The sequence below is a fragment of the Malaya genurostris genome, chromosome 3 (assembly GCF_030247185.1).
Source record: "Malaya genurostris strain Urasoe2022 chromosome 3, Malgen_1.1, whole genome shotgun sequence".
Classification (NCBI taxonomy): Eukaryota; Metazoa; Arthropoda; class Insecta; order Diptera; family Culicidae; genus Malaya; species Malaya genurostris.
Genome location: NC_080572.1, coordinates 15676668 through 15692141, shown reverse-complemented (window position 1 = coordinate 15692141; position 15474 = coordinate 15676668). Strand labels below are relative to the sequence as shown.

Sequence of the window (15474 nt, the reverse complement as noted above, 5' to 3'; positions counted from 1 at the left end):
TGATTCGATGTTATATGTGACGTAACCAACTAATGCCAATGTTTTTCAATGCAACAAAATTTTTCGGAGAATCTTACGAATGTATTAATGAGACTATTTTAAAGAAAAAGGCATTATCACAACAAAAGGTGGTTTAAGAAGGGCTTTATTTTTTCTAATTTTATCTCCAAATGTGTAACCTAATAACCCATTTTTTTAAAACAAAAACGATCTCTCCTACGGAACTTTGTTAAGCCCTGGGCAAGAACAAAATGTGAGCCATGTTTGGGTGCGAACCCATGATTATGGGTTGCTAAAAATTATCTATACCCATTTCCCCACTGTAAATCGTAGGGGAGATTTCAATTCCAATCAAGAAATTTTATCTGATGTGTGGTGTAAAATTGAATTAGTTATACACATGGCCACCGAGAGGGGGGAGGGATAATGAGGAACCCCCTGGGACTAATTTTTTTCAGGGGGCCGGAAATTCGAAGATTCAAAATTGTTTTTTCATTCTTCATAACAGAACAAAATATCACAAATCATAACAAATTTGGCTTGCGAATTCTTTTGCTAAAATAATGTATTTAATAATCTCTTGATACGATGATGTTTCCATGCTCAAAATATTTTTTAATTCTCATATTTAGAAGCCTGTAATATTGCAGTCCCCCTGGGCCCAAATTTTTTCTCGGCAGCCCTGCTTATACAACTTCAATTAGTATCGAGAAATGAAATAACACACAATGAAATTTCTCACAACTCGTCCATCACTGGATTCCGGCAAATTCGTTATTATCTCTCCTATTGTCATTATTTCTTACTTACTTGCGATTCCATACAATTTGACTTCTATTTTGTTTTTAATTTAAACTATCAAAACCTTCCCAAATATCCGCTGTCTAGGCGTGGCGTAACCGATTCCAGAGACACTAGCAATATGAATCCACGTTCCAGGGAACACGATGACAGTACTATGCGTTCGTCGAAGCACTATCGCAACGGGTAATTATCATCATTTTTCACTGACATATTGTAATACTATACGTGCCGCAACGCATTCCGACTTTTTGTTCGAAAACCGTTTCTCAAAAAAAGTCCTTTTCTATGAGGTGTACGGTGTAAGTCGCTTCATACTTGCTTATATTTTTTATTCAACCAACGGTCGCCAAGCCAATCTCCGCGCAATAACAAATCAGAATGAACGAAAAAAATATCTTTTGCATCACTCACTATGAAACTTATATTTTCAGATCAAATGTGACACCAAACGCGCAAGAATCTGAAGACAGTGGAGTGAGCTTGAGTTACTCTCTTGTGCCCAACGATGTTGCACGGAGGATACAGCAATCTACCGGAGACACGACGGACATGATGGCGGAACGGGACAACTACGACGATCAGATCAGTGCGTATCGAGAAGACTCGAAGAAGGTGAAAAATTTGAAGGATGATTTTAGGTAATTGCCATCGAAATTAGGCCAGATCGGAATTTTCTTAACTGTCGGTTTCATTCCAGTGATCAATTTACTAGAATAACCTCGGTGGAACAAAGGCGTCAATATAAGACTGAATTCGACAACGATTTTCAAGAATATCGTCGACTGCATCAAATTGTTGAGAAAGTGTCAAGAAAGTTTGCTCAGTTGGAGGAGGATCTACAACACGAGCGGCATAATGAGAGGCGATATAAGGTATAACTAATATGAGTTTAATTTTTGTTTTACTAAAAGATTAACATTTTTATCTTTTTTATCATTTTCCCGCTCGCAAACAGGACATTCAAAGACAGATAATTAAAGAGTACGATGAGAGTATAAAAGATATTCGGTTTCAGGAGACAAAGCAAAGGTAAGTTTGATTAAAGCTAAAAAATTAAATGAAAGCTAAACAATGAATAACACATAATTGGTGCTGATACCAAATGTGCATCAACTGCTAGAAAATGGTTTTTATTTTAGTAGCGATGTTCATTTGTCCAAACATGCTATAATTTGGCACCATTATTGTTTTCGTTTTTCTTTCTTCCGATGTTTGATTATTTTATTCTTTCAATCAGGTTCAATTATCTACACAACAAGCTATCTCATATCAAACATCTCGTGCTCGACTACGACGATGCCATCACCAACGGATTATGTCGGCCGCAGGAGAATTACTGACGATTATTGAAACCTGTAAAACAGCACTCGTCGCAATTTGTATGTTGATCATAATTGAAGAAGTCACATGTCCGCGCTAATTGTTGAGCACTGATCCTCACATGAAATATCTTGGTTCCTTCAAGCTGTTATTGCGGAGGTACTAGAATATCAGTCTCAACAGTGCAACAGAAGAATAAAAATTCCGATTGCAAAATCAGATGAAACTTATGAGAGGAAACAGCAAGCAGCAGAACCACGGCAAGCGATCCTTTGTTACCTTATATTAAATATTTGATTAGCAGTTAGCAATAGAAAATCAGCAGCCAAGAAGAACCCTAACCATAACCAGGGAGGAATCAGCCGGAAGGGAGAAAGCATTTTCGTAATGAGTGTGATTGAATCGTGCCACTTTCTCGTCCGCGGGATGAGCCTCCCAATTAAGCAGCAAAACCATCGAACCATACACACACCCACGCACATACACATCTGCGTGAATCATACTAAGAATTTCCCATGAAGATGGTGCTCATTTGTTCCCTGCCTTTTCCACAGTAGCAATTAGGTATTCTCGTCATCGTCGTACTCGCGGTTTCTCGCCACAGTCAGCACATTACCCCTATCCTCTCTACACTTTCACATACACAAGCAAAATTTAAAACATCAAATCTCACAATAAAAATATCTATACATACAGTTGGTTAAACATATTAAGAGTACTAGGAATTCTGAAAATTGAACAATAGTGAAATGTACAACTTTTTACATCGGTAAATTACACAGCTTCCTTTTCCAACACACACAAACACATGTGAAAGGGCACACACATGCATATATATAAGAGAGTGAGAGACATTATAAAATGAATTGATTTCTAAGGATTTTTCTTTGAATTACTTGTAGGAGTTTATGAAACTTAACTAGATAATTGAATAATAGAAGGAAGTGAAAGAAACAAAAAGAAGTGAAGGACTTATCAGACAAGAAATCAGAAAGAAAGCTCGAAGTCGCCAAAAGAGAATTATGTTAGCCTAGTAGGATTTTTGAATTACTTTTTTCCATAGTTTTCTCGTTTTAAATTACGTTGGTTCATTGAACGAAGACTATTGTTCTTTTTTAACTGAAAACTTAGGATGAGAATTGAGAGAAGTAGAAGAAGAGGCACACCAATGGTTGTATAAGAGTGAAACAAAAAACAAATCGTGATATTCTGTTTGCTTTCTTCCATACAATAAGCGGCAAAGATTGTCGGAGAAACATGCCAACATTTGTTATAAAACAAAACAAAAACTAGTGGAAATGTTGTTTTGAGAAATCCGAGAAAGCAAGATTCACAGAATGAAACCAATGAATGGAAATTATGGGTATTTAATTAATTTATTAGTTGATTAATTTAGGCAATTTTCAAGGAAAAAATAACATATGAGTGAGCATTCAAAAATTCCCAAGCGCCACAAGAACACAACACACCAGGATTACATACATACACACTTGCGGTCTTGTTTGTGGGAATCATTCACTCAAAAGTCAGCGAACATGCCAGCACATACACACACACACCCACAGAGAATGACAGAACCATCGATTTGTCGGATAGAAATTGAAACATTAGTGCCACAGAATTAGCGAAACGAAAGATGTCAAAATGAAGTAGACACACGATTAGTTCGTTATGTCTTGTTTCCGGTTTTATTAATCGTTTAGTAGTAGTTTTCGTCACTGACAAGTGAAAGGAAACTGAATGCAGATTAATCTGCTCTATGTAAGATTTAAAAAAAAAGAAAAAAAGAAACAGATCAGATAGGAAAAAGAGAGAATTAAAAGTTGGGTATAGTTTTGTTTTGCCTGATATGCAAAAATGGTTTATGTATGAAGTTAGTTATATTCGATTTCCGTACTAGGGAGAACAGAGCGAAACATTTGTTTGAAATTTTGGTTTTTATTTGATTTTTCATTCTTGGTTTTTGTTGACTGTTCGCAGTTTTAAGTTCGAAATGAAGCAGAAGGAAAAACGATTCAATGGAAGAATAAAATAATCAATGTGAGTTTTAATCATACTAGAAAGCTTATCACTTTCTACAATTGGAATACAATACCGTCGTTGTTGATTGTTGAAAGACAACGTTTGTACATAGAATTGATGATGGTTGTAGAAGGTTGCCGATCGTTGAAGGATCTACTCGGTGTTGAGTAGTTTTATTCTTCAACTTTGAAATGTTGAAATGAAACTGAGGAAGCAGAAGCCATACTGCCATACTGTATAATTTTTTTTATATTAAAAGAAGTTTCATTACAAGATTTTCCAATCTACTAAAATTTACAGTCTATGAGTGAACGACTGTAACGAGAATGTTCGAAAAACCTTACACAGCAATTGAAATCCGACTTCACCTCAAGTCAATATTCGAAAAGAAAATTAATGAAATGGAGATGGATAAAAATTTCGCATATGATGCGGTATTCGAGTATTCACCCCTATTTTGCATTTCGATCGAATCGGATTATTTTGGTCGAATGCAAAATTTTGCATTTTGTGTCTCGATCGAGTTGGAGTTTTCCATACAAAAGCATATTTCGAACAGAATGCAAATTTTCACTTCCGATCGCAACATTTCGATTCGATATACTTGATCTGTACCTTGTTGGCAGGGATGAAAAGGAAACACTCCATAGTAATTAGTTTTGGAACAAATTGGCTTAAGTGGCACGTTCCTCTGAATTTCACAGAAAACATATTATTTTTTTGTGAATAAATTGTCGGGTTATGACTTTTCAATATTCAATCTTGAATACAGTAAATTTTCCTTGGAAGATCAATCAACTCATATTTTTGCCTTTCTCATGCCCTGTGTTGTGTGTGTGTGTGTGTGTGTGTGTGTGTGTGTGTGTGTGTGTGTGTGTGTGTGTGTGTGTGTGTGTGTGTGTGTGTGTGTGTGTGTGTGTGTGTGTGTGTGTGTGTGTGTGTGTGTGTGTGTGTGTGTGTGTATGTGTGTATGTAACGTTTTTTGCACTAACTTTTTTCGGAGATGGCTGAACCGAATTTCACTTAGTTTCGAATGAAAGGTCTTGTGGTCCCATACAAAATTCCTGAATATTATTCCGATCCGACTTTCGGTTCCGGAGTTGTGCGCAAAAAATGGCAATATGTGTTCTAACTTTTCTCATAGATGGCGAGATCGATTAGGTTCAAATGAAAGGTCCTGTGGTCCCTTACTTCATTCCTGAATTTCATTCGGATCCAAATTCCGGATCCAAATTCCGGATCCGGAAATGTAGGGTGTGTTAAAAATTTTATACCATAACTGAAAAGGGCGAAAAATCGCACAAAAAACTCTAAATCGGCCTCAAATCATCTCCAATTGATAGTTTTTATCAGTAGACGGCCAAACAAACCGATTTCGGTCATCCTTTGAAGAATCGAAGAAAATTATTTTGAAGAATACCTCGGTATTATATATGATGGTATGATTGATATGAGAAAGGCATCATTACACCATTAGGTGGATTAAAACAGGGTTTTTTTTTTAAATTGTCACTTCTACGAATCCATTTCGTCAGTCTGTTTTCTCATCGATAGTGGTTAAAAATCTTATTCAAGACGGCTCTACCATCTTAGCGGCAAACTTGAATGTATCTTGATTCTTGAGGGTTTTTAGATTTGTTAAGGTTTATTAACTTGTTGGCGCCTTCATCCACAATTTTAACTATCAATCGACGCTTATACATAAGCTATGCCACATGTTGATAAAAGTGAACGAATTCCTCTGTTGAATTTTACCGCTCGCACACATTGACGCTTGTAGACAATCGTCAGAATTCGTACTTATGTTTGATTTTATTATGAATTGGAACTTTTGATTAAGTTTATGTACTCTTTGTTCAAATAGTTATGTTCGAAGTAATGCAATAGTTCAAACCCCATGAATTAGCGGTACGGTTTACTAGCGTCCAGGGAAGAGTAAAAAATGTTTACTGAACACGCAAGCCATGCAGTTGTATTTCTGTCAATAGGAAAACAAGAATTTTCAATTCCATCCATATTTTTTATGAGTAGAAAAAGTAATCGGGTGCAAAAAATTGATCAGAAAAAACAAAAGTTTTCGTCCCAATTGAGTAGCTATTTTCGTACATACAAAATTGCACATATATAATTGCACTAACACTTGGCTGAAGAATTTCTCGAGAGCTATCAAGATCCGTCGTCAATTTATGTTGGATTATATTTTGAAGACAGTTTTAAGAGTTTTTTTTGTATTTTAACTAATGATCAATCAATCATCACACGTATCTCATGAGATAAAACATCTGCTGATTAATCATTATATTCGATAGACAAGATATACTGTGAAACTCCAATTATATGCGGGAATGCATGCATATGAATAACAACAACTAGATATACCATCCATACTTGTAAATATTGTTTCCCTGTCGACTGAGGACTGATCCGAGAGTTACTGAATATCTCTGTATTACATGTGCGCGGTTTTGATCGAGCTCTTTTATTTTGGCACAGAAATTACAAATCAGCTGAACGAGAAAAATCGCGCCCTTTATGCAAGTATGTAATTTACCGTATCTGAAAATAATTGTGTTGCTATTGAGGAAAGAAATCGATAGAATTACGTAGTCATAACTATCGTACATGGAAAAATCTTTCAGTGTATCGTAACAGTCCACCTGGTACACAACTAAAAGAACGATATCCTCAATCACTTACACTTAGCCGTCAAAATTGAAAAGTTACCTTCCAACATAGCAAATGCTAGACTCAAAGAACGAATAATTAAGTCCATCGAAACAAAAGAATTACTAGTTGTATTAGTCGAACTATTCCATTATTTTTGTTTACAAATAAAATATTTTTGTTTCGAAAAGCCAAGCCAAGTTCCAAAAAGACGTCCTCCAAAAAAAATACAATTGTTGAATTCCTTTTTGTTTTCGAATGAAGTACGTTTTTGAATATTCATTGGCCAACTATATTCTAGAAAACCTTTCCTTCCTCCACGTTGTTTTCCTGAAATCAACTACTGTTTCGCACAGTAGAAAATTTGCGACACACCACATATATTCACCCACAGACACACACTTCCAAACTCGAGCTATGCAGCAGTAGTAGAAGTAGAATATGAGTTTAGTCTATGTCGAAGGCGTCCATTAAATCGAAAATTTGACAATTATTTAGACATTAAACAAAAAAAGAAAATCTAAATTATAAGAGACTGAAGCTTAATAAAAACTAAATTATCATCCAATCAGAATAAATAGGACTTTTGCACATATGTTCCATACTTAGGTTCTAGTTCGAATCATAAAAAATGAAATTAGTTCTTCACAAAACAAAACTAGACGAATGGTTAAACAAAAGTTGCACAATTCAACCTTCCCGTAGAGATCTTAATTTCAACATGCTTATAAAGTAAACGGTTCACCAAACATATGATAAAAAAAAGTACATTCGTGGTGATAAATGAGCAAAATTTCGAAATCAACACATTTGCGCAAGTTGCGAAAATATATGTAAATATCAAATCTATCAAACCGTATATCAAACTCCGAAAAATTTGACCAACAAAACAAAAACAGCACATATTCTGAGATGATTAGAAACCACAGTTTAGTTAAATTCAAACACTTCTAATCTGTAACCGTAACTGATTAAACATTTGTGAGATGAATCATGCAAACACACAAATTGTTCTATTGAACCTTAGTAGTGATAACTAAAATAAAGTTGTAGAAGTCAACACAGAACAAAAATATGTGTCATTTAACGAGGCAGTTCTCTTATATAACTATAACATAAATCAAGAATTAAAAACTGTTTGTAAGTGAGTTAAAGTAAACAATTTCCCAGATGGCAAAAATCACAACCAATCATATTCTCTTATACACAAATGAACTCTTTTAACGGGATGATTTAGTAGAGTAAATTTTTAATAAATCATGTTCAAGAAGAGTAAATCCCCCACCAAACTGAAAGATGTCATGGCGGAAGTCATAGCAAATAAATTAGATGTTGTTTGAGAATAAACCAATAATTACGACAATTTCTATACATTGTTTGACCATTAGTGAACACACACATGAAACTGGAAGTTATATTTTCACTGCTAGAAACTATTACTAAACAAAAATATTATATCCGTACAAAGAGGAACTACAACGGAAGTGGTAAAACAATGATACAACCTTGACCTTACACTTTTTTCTGAGAAATTGAAATCGATACAAATCTGCAAGTGCGCCTGTATATAATGCTTTTGTGATCCACAAAAATAATGTAACTAATACCTATAACCAAACAATATGAGTACATCCAAAACTAATGGGATGAAACAAAAGTATACAACAATATATGCAGTTACAAGAGTAACCAAAAGAAATATATATGCTCCATTTTACCACTAAAATTTATTAAATCACCAGCAAAGATTTGTAACTACTAAACATACCTAGATGAACTGTATGAAATGAGGCCCGGTATACCATTTGCCCCAAGATTACCAAAACGAATTTGTCTGCCAAAGCTTACATCGTCGGAAGCGAAAGTTTAAAACAATGAAGAAAGAGAAACGAAAGTCGACTGCAAGATTGCTGAGGACCAGAAAACAGCCAAAACAGCAACACGACAGATTTTTGTTTGCGTTATAAAATCAAGTACATTTGTAAGACGACCAACTCTCACAAATAGTCAAATAGTTTACACTTCCAGGCAAGGAAATCTGATGGAAACACGAAACACGGCTTGTTAGTTATGACGTACTAGAATGGAGTACTTTAACTTATTTATAATATTGATTGTCTTCGCAGAACAAGAAGAAGTCATTTAATGGAAAAATGCTATAACGTGGTTTTTTTTTATAAATGCCCATATTCAAATAACAAATGACGATTTTAATTACTATTCTGTTCGATTTCTGTTAGCAGAAGTTACTTGAAACATGTGCTATAGATGTGGCATTATTGTTGTTGTTGTTGTTGTAAACTATAAGGGTTCTAATGTTCTTTTTTAACAACATGGGTATGAAAGAGTGATGTTACCTGGGTTGTTACGCGCATCGTAATAACAGTCACATACAGTGGGTTCAACTTGACTGACTTCGTTTTTTCTTGACACTAATAGAAGAACTTCCGGAATTGATTGGATGTTCGATTGCAATTTTTGAATTGACTAGTTTTTTGCGTTATTAATATTTATTCCATTTCTTAAAGTGAAGTATTTTTTCTGGACGAAGGAGTTTGAATTTTCTATTAAATTTCAGTCATAGTTGACAAGACAAAATAGTATGTAATTGCTTAAATCCGAGTTTGACCCACATCCGATAGAAAATAAAAAATCTTTACCCGTACCCGACAATAATATTTTTTTCTGGAATCGAAACAATCCTGGGTTGTTTTCGGGTCGGGTTTCTAGTTTAAATAATGGGAACTAGCCATTTTGTCAAAAGTCGTGGTGCCGAAAAAGTAACTTCACCGAAAGGATATTTCAACTGAAAATATCGTATAGAATCGTATCGTATCGATATCGAGATCCGAGTGGAATAGTATTGTAATAGCACTTTCAATGACACCAAAGGCGCTGCTGGTCTGGTAAAAATGGGTGCTCTCAAAATGTATGTATAAAGTTGCAGCTTGACAGGTTGACGCTAGTCTTACAAGTCAGTTGTTGGTTCAAATCCCGATATGGAGGGATTATTGGTGTCAGTACGATTATAACACTAGCCATGGAATGGTTCTGTACGCTAATAATACATAAATGGCCAAACGTAAATTCACAATTTTGAAAAAGACGAAATACTTATGGTTTTCTCAACAATGTGGGCAACAAATTTTTACATAGATCCTGACAAGAACAAAGAGAGAAACATGGTAATTCCTAGTGTTTTTTTAAGTTTCATTTGAAGAAGTCGTTATCCAGTATTTTGCTATGCCCTCGTACCATGTTTTCAGAACTTACCCATATAGTCATCGTTTTTTTTAACTGGCTTTATATTTGTAGTCTTGGAAAATATGTATTTCGCTTCCATTCTAGTAGTCTTTTCGCAGATTTCATACAATTGAGAAAAAAAAATCACTTAAATCTTATCTACATTTGGGCGTTAAAATAATGTTTTTTTTTCTTACTTTTTCATCTCTTCCTGCTATTGTTAACTAGTTTTATTTTCCTATTTATTTCAAACTGTTACACTTACTTTGAGCATCCAACTTGTTTAGGAGATGAAAAAACGAATACAAGCAATCCTTTGATTTGTGCCTTAAACCGTATTGTTCCTATTTTCTTTTTTTTTTTGTAAGTATATTTTCAAATTATTTAGTTGTGAAAATTGTTATTAAGAACATCGATCGGAGCAACAGAAAAAAAAACTAATACAAACACACTCTCTCACACATAGACAGATACACGTAAGAGACAAGAATGAAGTAAACAAACACATTTTGTGGAACTTAAGTTTAGTCGGTCTAGTGTGCAAAGCAGAATAAAAACATGATTAGAATGGAAAATAAAAAAAACGAAAGAAAAAAAACACAAATCGATTGCCTTGTGAAAGAATTAAATTAATCCAACAAATAAGAATACAAAGATATGCGTATATATTTAACAGAAATGAGAAATGTCTAACATAAAAAATACATAAGAACCTTTAAGAAAAACAAAGTTGTATTTAAGAAAAACAAACCCTGAATGGTTTAAAAGGAATTAGTCAAGGGAGATATATATATATATATATATATATATATATATATATATATATATATATATATATATATATATATATATATATATATATATATATATATATATATATATATATATATATATATAAATGTATATATATATATATATATATATATATATATATATATATATATATATATATATATATATATATATATATATATATATATATTTGAAGTTCCCTTCACCGTGAATCCAAATAGGGGATAGTCTCGGAAATTGCAGGTCTTGCTTTCGGTGGCTATCAAATATAGCACTAGAATCCGATATTATCGGAAGAAAACTGCTCATAAGAAAAAGTCAGTACGGTGAAGATTCAGGGACCAACCCAATTGGCGTTTATTACGATGAAGCGCTCTTTGAGCACCTAAGGGCAGACTGTGACATATTGTTTCTTTCTGTTTTTTTTTATTTTATTTTTGTAGTTAGGAGCGGGCTCCATGGCTAACATCGAAAAGTTTACACTCAATACTATTGCCTAAAACTGGAAGGCTACAGAATCATTAATGCGTATTGCTTGGGGACCTTTCGGTATGAGCAAATGCAACGACCTGCCATTTGAAACCATCACGGTTCTCGAAAGTGACGAACCAATCGATTGACTTTCTGAGAAAGCAAAGTTAAACAGAACGGAGAAACAAATATAAAAAGTGTACTTGTCACGGTGAAAGAAAACCATAAGTAGTTACAAGCTAAAATCTGAAACAAAAGAGAAAAAAAATGGACGAAAGACCTGACCTAGAATGTGTGCGTAAAATTCATAATCCAATCCATTGTTCTGAAGCAGAAACAAACATAATTTTAGATAATTCGAATTGAAATGTATATTTTGGAGGTGTAACGTTTTAGGCTGCCACATGGCTGCTGAAGTTTTAAAAAATGGATAAAATTAAACCTAAATGGTGAGACCATCAAAAAGAGCACTTCTATAACGAAAGGTTGTGTTAATTTCAAAAGAAAAGACAGCTAACAGTTAAACAAAAGATAGCGACAAAACTAAAAATAACTCACATTATTCACTTTTATAGAAGAGTTTGTGTTGCCTTATTTCAACAGCTATTCTAAGTGAAACCAGGAGTGGGAATCTATCATCTGTTCCCCTCATTGTGATCGGTTCTTTTTCTTTTAAACGTCAGTTTTATAGTTAGAGATTAATTTTCAACAAGCAGCGAAAATTTGACAAAATCAAGGACGAAAAATCAAATCAAACCATCAAAAAAAAATCGAACAGCTTAAATCAAAACCGGATCGAAAGGGTTGGGAAGAAAGACTTACCAGGATAAATGAACGGCACAGTGCAGTTTATATCATCAGCCAAGAAGTATGACGTTAATGAAGGAAATCATGAGAAAAACGAGAAATCACACATATTTATAAATATATGTTTGTTAAGATTTTTTCACTTGTAAATATGTTTATATCGATTGATTATTAGGTAACAAATAATAACTGCAAAGAAATGTCGCTAAACTAAAAAGTAAAAACACTAAATTGAACAGCAAACAAACTGAAAAGGTTTATTTAAAAAAACTACAAAAAAATAAAATAAATTGAGGTTCGATAAACCCACAAAACATAAAAAAGAAGAGAGAATTATAAACAAGCTTACTGAACGCGTCGTACGCCGATGTCATGGTCTGATCTGTAGACCAGGCAGTATAAAAGGCAAGAAAGAGAGAGAAAAGGAAAACTGAAACCCTCGAGAATACTTGATGACGACTCTATGCAATGAATTATCAAAAATGAAACGCGATTGGTGCGACTGCCGTGCGGGTTTCCTCAGTAGGCAATTGCATTCACATGCACATACACACGAAGACGCGCTTAAGCACGCTTACACAGTAACAATCGGCAGAGGACAGAATATCATGGGCGTAACTTAAGCCATTTCTTGCAGTGCATTTACTCGAGTTTTTGTGTAAGAGAGAAAAGTGTATACCAGAATGGGCATGTGTTTGGCCACTGTTCCTAAAATAGTAAACAGTGCTGCTCCGTCGGACTTGAAATGAGGAAGCGGTTCCCTTCATGATGGTCATATAACTCGAATTTCCCTTTTAATCACAAAGCGGGTGACACAGAAATGTGTGTAAACGTGCAATACCATATGCGTTTTAGATAACAATAAATCGAACGAATCAGCTGTATAGAATGTCATGCTGAACAGCGAAGAAGATGAATGAACATGATAAACAAACGAAATGAGTGTGCCAAGGGGAACGATTTTCGAATAAAGCCTTGCGCGGATTGTAGTCAACTGACAGGAATGGATTAAGGCGAAGCATAAGCATTCCCTGAAAACTCAACGGTTAGATTTTATTTTTTTTCTATCTAATTACTCAACAATCTGCAAGTATAAAGATCGTGGAAGACGTTCAAAAATTTATAGTGTATTTAGATAGCGTTTAGTGTCTAGTTCGGAACGGAGAGATGTACGATGTAAATATGCGAGATCTGATGATGAATGGACCATCATGAAGGGGAAAAACTAGGTACACATAGCTGTGCGTAGATTTCTCATAATCATGAGGGGTAAGTTCAATTCTTCCATGTGGACTTACAAAATCATATTCTTTTTATAATAAGGCAATTTTTGTGCAAGCTACAATTTGAGTTTATTTTCAAGATCAACTCGATACATCTTGCTTTTATCTTATTTCAATTTTATATTTGCAACCCGGAGGTCAAGTTTCTTACCGTGTTATTCGAAGTATATTGAAACATGGATACTCTTCAATGCATATACCTACGCATAATTGTCCCATATATAACTAAGAAATTCTGTAGAATAAAAGACAATTATGTGTAGAGCGATGATCTGTCGGAGTAGGAATAAGCACTATCTAGTAGTCAAATTTATTTGCTTAAAGCCATAAAATTGGGTTTTAAACAGTCCAAAGGATTCAGACAGCTTCAGAACGAAGCCTACTTTGACATAAAATGAGTTCAAACCCCTACGGCAAAATTCGCGAGATATTCTCTGTGGTTCTACCCACAATTGTCTAAATTTCTATGGGATTTTCAATGTACATGGGACAATTACGTGTAATGCGGCAGTTCACAGTATACAAGAGAAGTTGACATTATGATCCTACTGATTGACTTTAAGATAGATTCAAAATCTATTTTCTACTAGCCTGTAGACCACCACTTCAAAATAAATAATCAATTTTGTATGAACTTATACCTTTACCTTATAATCCTTTCTGTGTAGTTTTACTTAACTTTATCAGGTATGAGATATTATCCTGCAATCAGACTACACCGACATTCACGGCCATCAATGAATCGTTGATGTTGCTGAAACTCGGTGAATTAAAAACATCGTAAATCAGAAATGACAGCACGATTATATTTTAAATCTGCGGATGGTATCATATTAAATGCCGTGGTTTTTCCACTGAGAAGCCTTATTATACCACATCAATTGAGCTACAAGCTTTGAGAGAAAAAAATAATTGCAGTTCGATTCGAAAAGGATCGATTGCTATTCGTCAGGTTCCTATCGATTGAAAAACGCAAAAAAAGACTGATAGAAAAAAAATGTAGACATAAATTGAAAAAAAGTCACCGCGACTAGAACTTTACCACTGCAGTGAACGACGAAACAGGTTGGCAATAATGGAAAAGCCAAATTGTCATTAAATATATCCATACACACATGGAAGAAGCCTGCTGTAAATATTGTGACATGACACGTCCAACGTCCTCCATAAACCGAACCAAATGCGTTATTTCTCTTTCGAACTAGGCAAGTCTTTCTCTCAGAAAGAGTATCGGGTTCAAGGATTTCACGTTGACAAAAGTTCTTAATTCTGGAAAAACGTTCACATCCACGTCTACGTTGCCCGCCCGCACGCACGCTCGCACCCGCAAGCCCAATTCAACCGTTCATTCGTAGGCATCCTCCAAGTGCTTCTCGGTTTCGGCAACAGTCGTTAGCTGCTTGCCTGTTTTTTCTATGTTCTATAGCCATCCTCTGGCGGCGATGGTCATTTTGCCGGCCTACGCTAAAACTCCTAATGGCTGCTACTATTACTGGATGAAATTGATGAGAGTGGCTGGTGAGTGAACGTGAATATGCAAGTTAGAGTGGTTCTAGAATACTTATTAGTAGTGACTCACCAGCAGGGAGAGAATTCTCGATAACTTGTCCTTCCGCGCACCGGTCTTTTCGGCCTGCCACTCGATCGAAGCTGATCCTCGCAAGAGTGGTTGCGACTAATTTATCCGACCGAATGACAGCTGAGCGGTGAGCCACGAATGAACGGTTTGGAAATTTATTGAATACTTTAGTTTAGTATAAAGTAATCACAAAATGAACATAATTTAACGAAGAAAACACACAAAAAAAGTTAAGAAATAAACCTTAAATAATACGAGACAGAGAATAAGCATACAAGAGAAAATGAAATAAAAAAATGATGATGATTAAAAGTAATTAAATGAATAAGAATAAAAAGAAATGTGCATATTTTTGGTGTAATTGATATTATATAAATATTATATATACATATTATACATACATATTATGTAAAATTTGAAAAATAATAAAAAAAAACTTTTTGTTATATATCATGCAGCATAAAAAAATCTAATCAACTTTGTTTCATA

At 34.5% G+C, this 15474-nt stretch overlaps 1 protein-coding gene across 3 annotated transcripts in view; it reads left to right on the top strand.

Moving 5' to 3' along the window:
- LOC131438048 (RNA polymerase II elongation factor Ell) overlaps positions 1–9136 on the top strand; it is a 174553-nt gene extending 165417 nt beyond the window's left edge. For 2 of the 3 annotated variants that reach the window (XM_058607826.1, XM_058607825.1), the window contains exons 8-12: positions 889–987; positions 1236–1442; positions 1502–1676; positions 1760–1833; positions 2042–9136. In XM_058607826.1, coding sequence (XP_058463809.1) covers positions 889–987; positions 1236–1442; positions 1502–1676; positions 1760–1833; positions 2042–2144 — 658 coding nt within the window. In that variant the 3' untranslated portion in view covers positions 2145–9136. The remainder of the gene's footprint in view (positions 1–888; positions 988–1235; positions 1443–1501; positions 1677–1759; positions 1834–2041) is intronic. The other variant, XM_058607827.1, reaches the window with a different exon arrangement.
- The last annotated feature ends 6338 nt before the right edge of the window (positions 9137–15474 follow it).